We start from the raw sequence: 16,635 nt of genomic DNA on the forward strand, positions 1-16,635 counted from the left end.
GTTGCAGGGACCTCAGCGATAGTGAAGGTGCAGTGGGGGAGACAGCAGCTCCGCAGCACCCACCCACAAGCGTGGCCTTACGCTACCCCGACCACTACCACTGTCAACAGCTCGGCTTTCTTCTTGCCAACCGGGGTTGTCCCCGATGGCATCAGATCACAGCGTGCAGTCGGCGAGGCAGACCCTACAACACGTCAAGCCGAATGAAACGACAAAGGACATCACAATTATTCCTGAAACTCGAATGCACGTCCCGACGGTCTATTTTTGTCTTCGACCCCAAAAAAAAAACTGGTTCCACTTTTATTATTTTTCGGAGCGTTGCAGAGAGACTGGTAGTTTCTCCCGAGCAGCCCGGATAGAAATCACAACTGTCCAAACTCTGCGTTTGTTTATCTTGCTTTCCATTGAGTACGACCGAGCTTGGAGAGCTAATAAGATGGAGCCATCCTTCAAGCTCATGCGCAGCTGATGCTCGATGTGTATGTTTGAACAGAGACGACTATAAATAAGCAGCCCTGGCGAGTTGTGACTCTCAGACCCAGATTAGATCAAGCATAGCCACAAGACGGACAAAGAGAAGAAAGAGGCCTTTAAGACAAAGACACACCGACACACATTGTGTTTGAAAAAAGGCATATTGATGTTATCGTGAGGTTTATAGAAAGGGACCGAGGCTGACAGAAAGAGGCTAACAGAGAGACAGATTCAAGGCAGATATAGAAAGAGAGAGTGTGTGTGTGTGTGTGTGTGTGTGTGTGTGTGTGTGTGTGTGTGTGTGTGTGTGTGTGTGTGTGTGTGTGTGTGTGTGTGTGTGTGTGTGTGTGTGTGTGTGTGTGTGTGTGTGTGTGTGATGAAGACTTCTGATGATGTTGGGAGACAGAGACAAAAAGAGAGAACCGCAGGAGTGAAGAACTTCAGGAGAGGTAAACCACGGGAGGTGGTCTCGGGACTGGAGTCAACTGGCTGAATCAAAGAGCCTCGTTGCCACGACAACTGGGATGCCCCCTTAACAAGGTAAGAGCTGAGCAACCACTTATCCCAACCCTCCCCTTTCCCCCCCTTACCCTCTCACACCACCACCACCATCACCATCATCATCATCATCACAATCACCACCGCACGCCAGTGTGCACAATTCAACTCCGATTGCAGAGATCAGCGTTTCGAGCGCACACACTTTGCAATGTGCGGTGCGTGTGCGTCAACACAACGCGGCCTCCAAAGACTTCATTAAAACCAGCGGCTGGAAAGTTCCTGGGTTTGATGGTGTTGTTATACCGTCCGTGTTGCATCCCCTTAACTCATTGTTGCCGAGTCATTGCTGCGGAGAGATCCTTACGGAACAACACTCGCACACGCACACACTTCCTGTAAGGCATCCCTTGTCAAAGGGATGCAAAATAAACACACAAACGACACCAAAAACACACAAACACCATTTTCTAATTTTCCTCTGAAACAATAAATAACATAACGTGTCAAATTAATCTCTTTCTAATTACAACAGACGGGTCGTTACTCACAAACTGAGGGACTGGGAACAGGGCCTAAAGTGGCTTCGGACCCCCTCCCCCCCCCCCCCACCCTCACTGACCCACAGTCCAGCCGCCTGAACCGTCGGCCTGGACCCCTTATCTGATCCCACTGACAAGCCATCTGTTCCCCCCCAACCCCCCCCACAGCCGCAGTGGGACCCGATCAATACACACACACACACACAGAAGGGGAGCGAGAGACAGAGAGAGAGAGAGAGAGAGAGGGACAGAGAAGGAGAGAGAGAGAGAGAGAGAGAGAGAGAGAGAGAGAGAGAGAGAGAGAGAGAGAGAGAGAGAGAGAGAGAGAGACAGAGAGAGAGAGAGAGAGAGAGAGAGAGAGAGAGAGAGAGAGACAGAGACAGAGACAGAGAGACAGAGAAAGACACAGACAGAGACAGACAGAGAGAGAGAGATAAAGACAGAGACAGAGAGACAGAGAGACAGAGAGACAGAGAGAGAGAGAGACAGAGAGAGAGAGAGAGAGAAAGAAACAGACAGACAGACAGACAGACAGACAGACAGACAGACAGACAGACAGACAGACAGACAGACAGACAGACAGACAGACAGACAGACAGACAGACAGAGAGAGAAGTGAGTCTTGCCGCTGTGGTCCCCTACAATCAACTAGCATAATGGATGAGGGGTTGTGGATCCACAGTGGGTTCATTGTAGCAGGACCCTGACTACAGAGATCTTCCAGCACCACCAACACCACCACTCTGTCTCTGGCCTTTTAATTAAGGAGCAGGGCAATAGAATTCCCCTAACAAGCTTAGCTATTGGCAGCCTATGCCCTAGGACGGATTGTTCAATTGGTGATTTAGCAACCAGAGGTAGAGATCTAATGCTCTATAGTATTCACACGTACGCACGCACACACGTACACACATACACACTCATACTGGGACACACACACACACACACACACACACACTGGGACACACACATACTGGAATACACACACACACACACATATACACACACATACTGGGATACACACACACACACACACACACACAGGGCCTGATGGACGAGAGTAATTTGTAAGCGGGGGGCTTGGAGATCTGGTCAGATCCGGTATGGTGCTGCTTCAGCCTGGGATTCACAGCCAAAAACGCCCACCTAAACAAACATGTGTTCAATAAAAGGTGGCGCGGGGGAGAAGGTGAAACTGGGGGTGGTGGGGGGGGGGGGGGGTGTTGGTGGAGGGCGGACATGATCGTCTTCATCCGGGGGTCAAAACGTATAACACCTATTCTGCACGCACCCAGAATGGGAGTGGGGGTTCGGACCACTGTCTCTCCCCCTCTCTCCCTCTGCATCAGCAGGTGATTTCTCAGTCCATAGTCACTGCAGCATCTTCCATCTCCTGCTGCCCCCCCCCCCCTTCTCTTGTTCTCACTCTCTCTCTCCTCCCCCACCCTCTCTCTCTCTCCCTCAACCCCCTTCTCTCTCCTCCACCACCTGCTTCTAATGCATAGTGACTCCGTGCAAGGTTGCTCTACGGCTGCCTGCTCTCTCTCCCACACTCAGCAGCAGTGTGTGTGTGTGTGTGTGTGTGTGTGTGTGTGTGTGTGTGTGTGTGTGTGTGTGTGTGTGTGTGTGTGTGTGTGTGTGTGTGTGTGTGTGTGTGTGTGTGTCGGCCACAGACGCCAAGGACGCAATGAGCCAGCAAAGTCGCTCCCCCCCACCCCACCCGTTTTCCATGTCTCACCGATAATCGATTGGCGACATAAGTCGACCTGAGCCCCTGCTGCTCCGATAGCTAGCCGGGAGAGAAACGCTTTACCCCCGCTATACCTCGGCTCTGCTCAACGCATCTCAACTAAATAGGCCACATGCCCAAAGAGTATCGCGTTGGTTTCTAGTTTGTTTAAGAGGGTTCAAAATAGCGTCCACATCGGCTACCGATTTATAAAAACAACAGATCTAATAAAATACGAAATAAAACAGACAAGACATAAAATCATTCACGTGTCAGCTGTGTAACGTCATGCAGCAGACGGCGTGGTTTGCCGTCACTGTGGTGGTGTATGAGCGACGGTAACAGGCTGCAGCCCAACAGCCTTCCTTTCGTCTTAACGCAGTGGCCCACCAGACCTAACATATGCCCTAGTGCGTATTTTGGTCTTTCATAACTGCGGACACAACTTATGCAAAAACAACCCGGCTGGATGAAAACTAAACAGCCCGTGTTATGTGCCGGTGTGTATAGACTACGGATCCAGATGATGGGGGCTATCCGATGCATGCACTGCAGCGTCTAATAAACAGGTCGGCCCTGTCTCTTTAATACATACACCGACACCAAAAAGGTCTCAACTTGCGCTCAGCAGGACAGCCTAAATGCACTATTTTGGTGCAATCGCCTGGGCCTCCATCCAACGACGGCAGTAGGCGGCCTGCATCACGCTGATCTCCCCCTCCTCCTCAGCAGGCCTGCGCCGTGTGTCGCGGCGAGTAGCATCGTGCTACTCCGCCTTTGTTCCATAGGTTGGTTCCTTTTTTGGGCTCCAATGCCAAATTTCCCCGGTGCGGACAGAATTCGGCATTGGAACCCCAAAAACGAACCGCTTGACGGTACGACGGAGCGCGGGGGGCGGTGCGGTGCGTAGCGTGGTGGCGGTGGCGTTGGTGTTGGCGGTGGGGAGGGGGAGAGTCAACGCGTCGGCTTCTAAACCCTGACGTCCACCACCACCACCACGCGCACCAGCACCTGCCTGAACGAGGTCAGGACGGACGGCTCGCGCTCGGTCGGGCTGGACGTTAAAAAGCTAAAGAAACGCAAGCGGGGCTGAGTTCAGAGAGACACCGCAGGCGCGTTCTCTGCAGATTACAGGGGGGGTGGTGGTGGGGCTGCCCTGGACAACAAACGGGGTCGTTTAGTCAACAATGGCTGGTGGTGGTTACCCTGCCCCTTCCGCGGAAGGAAGGGGTCACATGCTTTGGTTTAGCGGCACACACACACAGACACACACACACGCAAAAAAAAAGAAGGTTATCCCCTCTATCACGAACCAGTGACGATCGTTATCGTCTCGGATGATAATAAAGCAAAAAAAGCAAAGCTGGCTCCGTGTTCTGAACAAACACATGACATCATCATCCTCCCGAAAGCCACAGTGAGGCATCGTAAATAAAACATAGCGGCGTAGGGCGCAGTGATTCTGCCGGGGTGACACGATGAACGCTATTGTGTAATTCTACCGATGGGTGATCGGCTCTAGACTCACCAAGTTCAGCACCGTCTCCACGATGTCTCTGTTGCTAACCTCCCCGACTTGGATCAGGCCCACCAACACGGCGAATTTCATTTGGATATTCCTTATCGGGACGGCGGGGTTTATCCCCCCGGCCGGGAGCACCATATTGCCGGCGGAAGACACCATCCTCTCCCCTACGGTCGTGGAGCCGGTGCTGGTGACGACCTGCTGCACCGGACCCGAGGGATGGAGATCTCTAGCCGTGTCCGTCAGCGACGCCGAGCCTGGTGGTGGTGCTGAAACCGGCTTCTCACTCGACATCTCCTCTTGGAAGCGGGAGGAGAGGAGCGGTCGCCGCGGTCCCTCACACCTGCTCTACGGCCAAAACGTCTGGTGATGGTGCACAAAAAAACATCAACGGGGCATGGGGATAAAGAGACTAGCGGGGAAAAAACAAAGCAAAACGGAATTCAAAATCCCCCCGAATTCTCCCTATCCTCCGGAAGGTGTATAAGAATTCATAGGGACGGTGAAATAGACTGAACCTCGACGCTGGCACAACGATAGCCTAGGCTTTTCTACGCCTCTTGCTATCTTTTGCTCTGCCTCTCTGGCAGGTTGCGGTCAGTGCAGTCGCGGTGGGCACGTCACGTGGACGCCCCCTGTCTGCGGTGTTGTGTGGTGGCCACGCCTGCGCACTGGAGCCGAAGCCGTGTGAGACAGAGCAAGGCCAGCCATTGGTTAATGGTAATTGTCATAGTCATTCTAAGGATTGTCACGGTGAACCCTGTCAGCTATAAAAAGGACCGACTATGCACACAATCGATGGTTTTGAGTTGCTGAGAAAAAAGAAAGACACAAAAGCACATCATATGTAGTCTATGTATTGTAGGTGCTGTGATCAATTGATAGATAGATTGATACATTGATAGGCATTGATAGATTAAAAACAACCTATGGAGCGGAAAGGGGTTCTGCTGTTGAGAAATGTACTGTCATTTTTTTACTCAAACTAGGTCATGTTTGTTTGAAACCCTCTCTTATGTAACTAGATCTTTCTCCCACTATATAGTCCTTAGTATTGGGTAACCCAACCATACAATGTAGATATATAGTTAACTAGATACTGTTCAAATTCATGTTTAAAGAATAATACAGTTGAATTGTTTGATTAATGGAAGAAAATACTGCAGCGTTATCATAAAAGCCTGGCAACGCAGCAAACGAGGAGACACAGTCAAAGGAAAAGTATGTTGTATTAAGGTCTCCTTTGTTGGCCCCGAATTTAAATACAATCACACAGCAGTAGAAAAAAGAGCATATTCAAATTCACCCATATAACCCGGGCCATGATGTAGTCAGGATAGACACACACACACACACACACACACACACACACACACACACACACACACACACACACACACACACACCCCCACACACACGCACAAATACACAGATAAACACACACAAACGCATAAACACACACACACACAAACAAACAAATACACACACACACAAACAAACACACCTGTAATTCAATTTATTCAGACAAAGAAGGTACACATTGTCCTCTGTCTCCCCTATACACCTCATGCAGTGCATGTGTGTGAGTGTGCACGTGTTATCATGTGCATGCGTGCGTGTGTGTGTGTGTGTCTGTGTGCATGCATGCGTGTGTGTGTGTGTGTGTATGTGTTCCTAAGTACATACGCGTGTGCAGGCTTATCCCAAACCTTCAGTTTCAGTTTCTTTCATAGAAATTAGCATGAGAGAAAACCCCAATGCATTACAGAATACCCAGAATGCATTACAGAATACCCATAATGCTAAGCGTGCGTCCCCGCTCCTCTGTCTGTAGTCAGTATAAATAATGCATTCATATATTTCGTATATTAAGAGACCGACTGTACAACAACTCTCAGTTTCTACCGCTAGCATGCGCACACACACGCACACACACACACACGCACACGCACACGCACACGCACACACACACACACACACACACACACACACACAGGGGCAGATGAAGAGAGCATTGTTAGTGGTTCATTTCAGCGGACTGTGGCAGTGCACCTGAGAGAGCACGAGCCGCTTCACCCCTGTCTCCTAACAGACCACATCTGGAGCTCAAGATTTCCATTAGCCCGAGTAGTATATTACACATTTCAGTGTGTGTGTGTGTGTGTGTGTGTGTGTGTGTGTGTGTGTTACTGTGTGTGTTACTGTGTGTGTGTGTATGTTTTTGAGGGGGGTGATCTCAGATTGAAGATGCGTTCTCTGTTTGTGATTCTGGGGACAGCAGCAGGGGGGATGTTGGCCTTTGTCGTTACAGTCCCTGGGTAACGTGCACAGCCCTGAGTGCATACATTTAGCCCCGTCACAGTGTGTGTGTGTATGTATGTGCGTGCGTGTCTCGATCGGGGTGGGGGTTGGGGGGGTGGGGGGCACCTACACTCTGCTGTAAGAGCTGCATCGTGCGTCTGATTGGCTGCCGCGTTCCGTCTCTCCTGGAGAGACACGCCGCTGCCCCCACACCCCCCCCACCCCCCCACCCCCCACCCCCCTTTATGTCGGAGTCAGGCACACTTTGGTTCCTGCACGTTTTTTAAATGCACAAAAGGCAGCTTCTCTCATGCACAGACACACGGGCCTTTGTTTGTAGACAATGGCGTGCTTCCACAGCTTTGTCACGACTTCACAAAAGACTTCTCCGGCAGAGTCGAGGGGTCTTAACCGGGATCTGATTTGTGATTGGGCGAAAGCACCAACTTTGTCCTGTTTTTTGCTCTTTTGCTCTCTCTCTCCCTATGTCTCTCTCTCTCTCTCTCTCTCTCTCTCTCTCTCTCTCTCTCTCTCTCTCTCTCTCTCTCTCTCTCTCTCTCTCTCTCTGTGTCTCTCTCTCTCTCTCTGTGTCTCTCTCTCTCTCCCTATGTCATGTCTCTCTCTCTCTCTCTCTCTCTCTCTCTCTCTCTCTCTCTCTCTCTCTCTCTGTGTCTCTCTCTCTCTCTCCCTATCTCTCTCTCTCTCTCTCTCTCTCTCTCTCCCTGTGTCTCTCTCTCTGCACTGATGGCTGCCCACACATTTCCCTCTCTGCAAGAGAGGGCCTGGATTGGATTGTTTGATCTGTGTGTGTGTCATCATCAAAAAGGCCCTCCATTACAGAAACGATTGCATGCGGTGTGATAATCAGGGGTGTAGTGAGTGATGTTGGCCAGTAAGCCCACAATAACCCTGATATAAAAGGCATCCCGCTGTGGCCCCAGGACAGGCTTAAATCTACCTGGCCAAGGTGTTTTCAATCTCCTAACGAGCTCACATTGGCTCTGTGAGCCCTGGCCAACTAATGGCCAGATGTTGACCCCAGTGTGACAAGGGGAAGTGTGAACGTGCGACAGAGTGTTAGAATTGTGTGTCACCCCTGCATTGAGGTAGTTCCTCTCACGTTTCGAGGGGAGAGGCTAAGCAAAAGTGAAACCGATCAAATAAAATAACTCCCACCACCGAGAGAAGTGGAGTCCGCTGGCTCAGGGAAGAGCTGCCGCAAGCACTTCATCTGATCGTGTGAGCGTAGAAATGTTTCACCTCTTAAACGATATTATTGGACGCTGTGGAAGGCCGCTGATGTCATCATCACTGCTGCAGTCTGTTTGGCCAGACCCGGTGAAGAGGCAGAAGAAGAATACCAGCTAACAGCCAGAATCCCCCACGGGCTTCCATGTCTTCTGCTTCAGCCTTGAGAGACAATTGACAAGGGAGCTTCTGATTGGTCCATTCAAATTCATAAATACCAAAACAAAAGTTCTGATTGGCTGATGCGAAAGGGCCCGATTCCAACCAGAGTCAAATAGACGTCAGTTACTTCTGTCGGTGTGAGTGAGTGAGTGTGAGATGGAGATGGAGATTGAGAAAGAGAGAGAGAGAGAGAACAGGAAAAAAAAAAGGAAAAGAAAGGGTTTGTGTCATTAATCAGCAGAAAGTTCCCATTTATTAATACTTAATATGTTTGAAAAAATAGTCCCTCCAAAGTCACACAGTGCACCAGATCCGCCGCGCACACGCGCACACGGCGCATGCGCAGGACCACATGCACTCAGACACACAGGCACACTTGCAGGGCAAACCCTGTGTCTCATCAATAATTCATGAATTGAATCATTTATTCATTAACGACCTTATCGTGGCTGTCCTCGAGAACCCACTGGATTAGCCCGTCCCACAGTTTCACTCGGCCTGTTCCATCTGTCTGTGTGTCCTCTCCTGTCTGTATGAATATCTGTCTGGTTGTCAATCCGTTTGTCTGTCTGTTCCTCTAGTGCTTTGTCCCTGTCTGTCTATATATTTTGTGTCTGTCTGTGTGACTTTATCTGTGACTCTCTGTCTGTGTTTGTGGATGTCTATCTGAATCATGCTGTCCTCTCTGTCTGCCTGGGAGTGGTGCCCTCTGAACTGCTCCTGTGGTATGTCTGGTTCTGATGAAGGTACTGCATCAGGAACAAATAGAGATTTGTCAACGCTGATGATTGTCTGCTGTTGGAATATCAGGGTTCCATATCCTGAGACACCATATTCATGGTTAATGTCATTTCTTTACCATCCTAATTGAAAAGGTATCGATTTATGTGGGTCAGCGAATCATGGACCTCACCTTTTCTATTTTCCTCTAACGGAACACTGGTGTTTCTGACGTCGGCCAGCAGGGGGCACAACCCTGCTGGCTCTCTCTTACTCAAGACAAAGACGCCATGAAAAACGAAACACCCATAACCGCCCCCCCCCCCCCCCACACACACACACACACACACACACACACACACACACACACACACACACACACACACACACACACACACACACACACACACACACACACACACACACACACACACACACACACACGTGTGTGTGATGTATCTATCTGCAGGTACGAGCCAACATTCATTTGATAGGACGGCTGGAAACGCCCTTGTAATTTTGAGGTCACCTTCAATTTAATTGACCTGACTCTTCAGCATGGAGGCCCTGAGCAGCGATGCACTGGGGAATTTAAATTAACCAGCCAGCCTTTCGGGCCAATGATTGTGCACAAAATACACATCATATAGCCTAATGAGTTATGCAACCCTCACCTCTTATTATTAAGATATAAATATTAAATAAATGTCAATGTAGATCTACAAGTGTAAAAAAATCCGAAACCCTGCCTCTTCCGCATCCATCTTGTATATCGCCTTCAGGCCGCTTCTACAAAGTTAGGAAGGCACTTTTAATTTGATTTTGATCCCCTTACTTTTTGGGACACCGAGACTTGGCAGGTCGCCTACATCACAGGAAGGACAGCGAGATAGAACGGCGTTAGTTGTGTGTTTAAAAATACCCAACCTCTTCCCACACAAACTTGTTGACCCAATCATGCCCTTGTCTTTGGCATTAGCAGTACAACAGCGCCTCCCTGTGGATATGTATGCACATAACAGCCCTGTAAGGAAGAACATTGTGGTCGATTGAAAATACATTTTGTCCTGCTAAGAGAAGTAGTCTAAAGTGATTGTTTTGCAGTAGAATAGTTGAATGTAGGTCGGTGTGTGTATTGGCAACAGACAGAAAAACACATGGAATAATCCCAAAGAAATGTTGTAATGTAAGGCTTATTTTCGGGATTTTCATGATACTGAGGATCGATTTGGTTTTTCATAAGTTTTATTTGGTGCTTTATAAACAACAGGATTTGTCACAGTCACTTTGATTGGAAATACCGAGACATTCTGGCACATCCTTGTTCATTAGAAAGCTATATGTTTTCCAGATACCCCCACAATACGGGGCTGACGTCAAATCTCTCTCACTGCAATATGCTAACGCACATAATATACGCACACATTCTCTCTCACACACACACACACACACACACACACACACACACACACACACACACACACACACACACACACACACACACACACACACACACACACACACACACACACACACACACACCCATTGTGCATATTCCACACTGTTTCCAAGCAAAACAATATCCACACATGGCACAGTAGAGATAGTATATTACATCCGACACTGTAGCAATAACTTTCCTGTTATTAAAAATAAACACGCACAAACAAAAATCAAAGCATCATCATGGCAGCACACGCTTCAGTATAAGTTTCACATTTCAGCCTATTAATATTATATCATACACACACACACAGACACACACAGACACACACACACACACACACACACACACACACACACACACACACACACACACACACACACACACACACACTCAGATAGTTTGCTATACGGTCATATGTCAGCATATCAATATGATAAGCAGGTCCTGAAAGGCTATGCTATTTTAATCTGCTGGCACAGAAAGCGTCACATATTTACAGTGCAGGATATGCACACACACACACACACACACACACACACACACACACACACACACACACACACACACACACACACACACACACACACACACACACACACACACACACACACACACACACACACACATATACAGTTTGAGTCATGCTTCCTAGAAGCTGTGAAATGATCAAATGTCGTAGACATTGTATTACATGGTTGCCCAGAGGAGAGCCTTGAGGAGGAGCTTAAAAGCAGACGTGGAGCACTGCAAACAAACACGGGTGAGAAGCTGACCTGTGGGGTTAGGTCTGGGTTTCCATGGGGACAGGACTCTGAATAGGACGCTGGTTTTGAACCACACTGCGCTGGTCATGTCGTTTCCTGCGTAGGAGGGACTGTAGACACCACCTGAAGCGCTATTGATCACGGGAGGCTTGATCGAGTGCCTTGATTGATTGGTGAAAGGCTATAACAATGGGGATGACTGCAGGGCACAGGATGGGCTGTTATGACACACACACTGACAGTGACACACACACACACACACACACACACATACACACACAGACTGTCACACATACAGACTGTCACACACACACACACACGCACACACATATATAGACTGTCACACACACACACACACACACACACACACACACACACACACACACACACACACACACACACACACACACCCATGGCTCCTCTGCCCATGTCGCATCGCGTTCGATGACTCCATCCCGTCTGAAAAAATCTGCAAGCATCTATTCTCAATGGGGCAGAGGGGGGGGGGTGTGTGTGCTAATCAGCCCCCTGACGTTCTCTCGCAAACGGTGACATCGTTCTTTGTGCGCTGGCGGTGCTCTATGTACATAGAAACGGTTTGTGAGCGCGACCTGGGTGGGGCGGACCGAAGGAGAAGTGAGCTCGCTGACTCTTCGGGGACACCCGGGGGGTGTTAAGCTATAGAGCCCTGGGCCTTACAGCTTGAATCCTTCCTTCCTCCGTCCCCGTCGAGGGTTCTTCTGCCCATCGGCGGTACTTTACCCTGTTTATACACCGAGGGGGGGGGGGGGGACCAGGAACACCTCAGTACCGCGGTGTAGCTCTGGGACCAGTTGCCTCAAAGACATAATCAACCCCCCCGGGATGAGTTGTTATCAGGCTGGGTATTCTACACGGACCAGAGCACGTGGAAATGTCTTGTATGGGGTAATGTTGGTTCACCTGCCGCTCACTTTCTCGATTTTGTTGTGCTGTTTGTGTTTGTGTTGTGTGCGCACGTATTTGTTTGTGCCTGTTTGTGTGTGTGTGTGTGTGTGTGTGTGTGTGTGTGTGTGTGTGTGTGTGTGTGTGTGTGTGTGTGTGTGTGTGTGTGTGTGTGTGTGTGTGTGCGCACGTGTGTGTGTGTGTGTGTGTGTGTGTGTGTGTGTGTGTGTCTGTGTGTGTGTGTGATAAATACAGATGCATGCTTTTGTGCATACTTAATGTATGTGTGTATGTGTGTTGCATATGTGAACAGACTGAATGTGTACAGCGTGTACGTCTGTCTGTATGCGTGTAAACCAGTAAAACAGACCAGCTCCACTGGGCGGAGGCCAACAAAAACCCTGCATCCCAAGGAGTAGATGTACAAACAAACTACAACCCCCAGCATCCTTTGCTCATTCACATGGCCTGCCGGGCCGATTGTTTTTGTAGTTTTGTGTCCCTCTCAGTTCTTGGCCTCCTGGCTGGCGGGCTCTGGGTGTTGGAAGGAGGCTCGGACCCTCTGGACCTCGCTCGCACACAGATGACCGAACACCTTGTTGTACCAATCTGGAGACCTGCCCCTGGAACACACACACACACACACACACACACACACACACACACACACACACACACACACACACACACACACACACACACACACACACACACACACACACACACACACACACACACAAAGGTCAGACATCAGACTCACAGATACATGCAGGGGAGGGTTGAGTGATGGAGTTGGCGGAGGAAGGCAGGGTTAAGACCCTCTAAATGGGTGGCAAACCTCTGTGTTGATGCAGTGTGCAAAATCATTGGATTAAAGAATAATTAAAATATATATTTAGAATATGATGAGTAGGTAGGAATTTGAAAAATAAGTAAGAACTGTCATACCCCCCCACACACACATAAAACCAAACCCCACCCATCCAAACACCCCTAAACCCCCCCCCCCCACACACACACACACACACACCCACACCCCCACCCCCAACCCACACACACACTCTAACACCCCCACACACACACACACACCCCCACACACCAACCTGAGGTCCACCCGGGAGATGTGTGTGAGCCGGGTCTTGCTGCTGCCGCAGGGCTCCAGGAGGTACTGAGCCTCCAGGACCACACCCCTGAGGGCCGCCGTGCACGGGCCGTCCTCGTGCTCCACGGACACACACACCAGCGCGCACGCACCCTTACTCAGCTCCGTACGCCACGACCTGGACGGAGACGGAGAGAAAACAAAACGCTTTGATTCATGGGTCCCCCACTTCAGGACGAGTTGTTCTCTCCTCTCTGTGGTCGGGAGTCCTTTCCTCGTCGTTCCTCCTCCTGTATGATTGGCTGACTCATTAATTCCCTCACTCTCCACCTCAAGCCAGTGTGTGGGGAGTGTTCTGGCGCAGATTGTCTGCCGTGCTTCACCCAGGTGGGTGCTACACACTGGTGGTGGTAAGTGAGGTCCCCCCCTCCAGAGTAAAGTGTCTTTGGGTGAGAGAAAAGCGCTATAGAAATTAAATCCTCCTCCTCCTCCTCCTCCTCCTCCTCCTCCTCCTCCTCCTCCTCCTCCTCCTCCTCCTCCTCCTCCTCCTCCTCCTCCTTCTTCTTCTTCTTCTTCTTCTTCTTCTTCTTCTTCTTCTTCTTCTTCTTCTTCTTCTTCTTCTTCTTCTTCTTCTTCTTCTTCTTCTTCTTCTTCTTCTTCTTCACAAAACAACAAGTCGCAATGTCTGTTTGGACAATAGCTTGTAATGCATTCACAGAAACACACTTTATTTTGGCTTAACGACCAACAAACCACAAATTACCCTGGCGTCGATCATTAAAGACGAAGAGAAATCTACAATAATGCCACTAAATCACGTTACACCATGGTCTGGTCTGTGTATCAAATGGCAGACATTTAAATCGTCAACAGGGTTTTATTTGTTTTTAACATCCGGAGAGGGTACACAATGTCCTAACGTGAGCCACAAAAGCATCTGGGTTGCATTATAGCAACCCCGGTTCCTAGAATAGAGACCATCTATGGAACTTCAACAGAGTTCCTGAAATGGTGAATCGGCTATCTATTACCCAAAACGCCTCCATAATTGGTGTCTTGAATACACAGGTGAAAAGTGCTGTAGGTAAGAATCAAGTAAGTTGTAAAGTGAGAGAGAGGGCAAAAAAGGGTTGAAGAGATCAGGTTTTTGAACCCAAACAACCCGACAAACAGCTCCTCCTTCTCTGCTCCCCCCCTCCCTTGCCTTTCACACAATTGTGATTGACAGATGGATTCCCCGGGCCTACCCCGGGAGAGATGCCCTGATTGGTCAGAAACGAAGCGGGAGCTGTCCGAAATATAAATTGCCTCAGAGGCAAGCGTACTAAACTGCTATTGGATATTCCCACAGCACGTGTCACTCACTAACAGCTAACAGCTTCTTACAAATAAAACTCAGATGATAGCTTTTGGATCTGACCTAGACCACCTTTAAATCCATCCCTTAAGCTCACACTGCGAACCGGCCTGTCAATCTGGGAACCAACTCTTCTCTGTTTTGGTACCGCAGTGGTGGAACGAGCTCTCTGCCGATGTCAGGACCGCAGAGTCGCTCACCAGCTTCAGCCCCCCCACCTCCCCCCACACCCATCTTAATGCACTTATTGTATGTTGTGCGTCCTGGCACTTAATGTACGCACTTATTGTATGTTGTACCTCCTGGCACTTAAAAGATAGTACCTCGCAATCTGTAGCATCTTATCCTAGCTATCTTTGTTGTTTACGGGGAATGGGTTAACCTAGTGATTGTTAGTGCTTGGCACATGGTTCTGTGAACATCCTTACTGTACCGACAGCGATATATATTGTTGTTTCTCTTTCTTCTGACAAATGTACTTATTGTAAATTGCTTTGGATTAAAGCGTCTGCTAAACGCGCTCAGTGTAAATGTGAAGCCTGTTTGGGAGGAGCCTGTTTGGGAGGAGGGCAGTAGGGGGTGGAGCCTGTTTGGGAGAAGGGCAGTAGAGGGGGGTGGAGCCTGTTTGGGGGGAGGGTAGTAGGGGGTGGAGCCTGTTTGGGAGGAGGGCAGTTGGGGCTGGAGCCTGTTTGGGAGAAGGGCAGTAGAGGGGGGTGGAGCCTGTTTGGGAGGAGGGTAGTAGGGGGTGGAGCCTGTTTGGGAGGAGGGCAGTTGGGGGTGGAGCCTGTTTGGGAGAAGGGCAGTAGAGGGGGGTGGAGCCTGTTTGGGAGAAGGGCAGTAGGGGGGAGGAGCCTGTTTGGGAGGAGGGCAGTAGAGGGGAGGAGCCTGTTTGGGAGGAGGGCAGTAGAGGGGGGTGGAGCCTGTTTGGGAGGAGGGCAGTAGGGGGGAGGAGCCTGTTTTGGAGGAGGGCAGTAGAGGGGAGGAGCCTGTTTGGGAGGAGGGCAGTAGGGGGGAGGAGCCTGTTTGGGAGGAGGGCAGTAGAGGGGGGTGGAGCCTGTTTGGGAGGAGGGCAGTAGAGGGGGGTGGAGCCTGTTTGGGAGGAGGGTAGTAGGGGGGAGGAGCCTGTTTGGGAGGAGGGCAGTAGAGGGGGGTGGAGCCTGTTTGGGGGGCAGTAGGGGGAGAGGAGGCGATGGGGGCGGACCTTAGTACCACGTAGTCGGTGCCGGGCTGGGGCGGCATGCCGTGGCAGGAGTACTGGAACACGTCCGTCTGTCTGTCCAGCACCTCCAGCACCTTCTCCTGCCGCAGGTCCCTCTGCCACAGGGGCCGCTCCCTCAGGAGCCGCTGGAGCACCTGGGCGGGCGGGGCCGCCACCTCCAGACACACCCGCCAGCGCCGCACCGGGTTACCGTCCCCCACCTGGACACACGCACACACGCGCACGGACAGGCGCACACAGGCACGCACGCCGGACGCACACGCACATGCACGCAGACACACAGGCACACACACACACACACACACACACACACACACAGACAAACACGTATGCATGTACACACACACAGTAAAAGACGCACAGACACGCACACACACAGACACAGGCGGGCACACACACAAAAGCACACACACAGGCAGAGTCACACACGCACACACACACACACACACACACAGACTAATGAATACCACTATACTGAATAACACGTTCTCCATCATGTATTTGCTTTTGATTTATTTGTTGTTATTTAATTGTATTCCTCATGCTTCGGAAACATGGTCCGAAATAGCTAGAAAATTAGATGGAAGCGTTGCTTCTTTCACTTAAAAGAGAGGGAGTGA

At 50.1% G+C, this 16,635-nt stretch overlaps 2 protein-coding genes across 5 annotated transcripts in view; both read right to left on the minus strand.

Moving 5' to 3' along the window:
- The window catches only part of LOC115547135 (neurobeachin-like), a 31,324-nt gene extending 25,576 nt beyond the window's left edge, over positions 1-5,748 (minus strand). Inside the window, exon 1 of the mRNA XM_030361103.1 lies at positions 4,775-5,748. Coding sequence (XP_030216963.1) covers positions 4,775-5,065 — 291 coding nt within the window. The 5' untranslated portion in view covers positions 5,066-5,748. The remainder of the gene's footprint in view (positions 1-4,774) is intronic.
- Positions 5,749-10,994: 5,246 nt separating this feature from the next.
- LOC115547274 (stAR-related lipid transfer protein 13) overlaps positions 10,995-16,635 on the minus strand; it is a 64,361-nt gene continuing 58,720 nt past the window's right edge. For 2 of the 4 annotated variants that reach the window (XM_030361371.1, XM_030361370.1), the window contains exons 12-14: positions 15,998-16,215; positions 13,441-13,617; positions 10,997-12,960 (exon numbers count right to left, since the gene is read on the minus strand). In XM_030361371.1, coding sequence (XP_030217231.1) covers positions 12,843-12,960; positions 13,441-13,617; positions 15,998-16,215 — 513 coding nt within the window. In that variant the 3' untranslated portion in view covers positions 10,997-12,842. Of the gene's footprint in view, positions 12,961-13,440; positions 13,618-15,997; positions 16,216-16,635 lie in introns of all 4 variants that reach the window. The other 2 variants (XM_030361368.1, XM_030361369.1) reach the window with 2 other exon arrangements.

The sequence above is a fragment of the Gadus morhua genome, chromosome 7, assembly GCF_902167405.1.
Source record: "Gadus morhua chromosome 7, gadMor3.0, whole genome shotgun sequence".
Taxonomy (NCBI): domain Eukaryota; kingdom Metazoa; phylum Chordata; class Actinopteri; order Gadiformes; family Gadidae; genus Gadus; species Gadus morhua.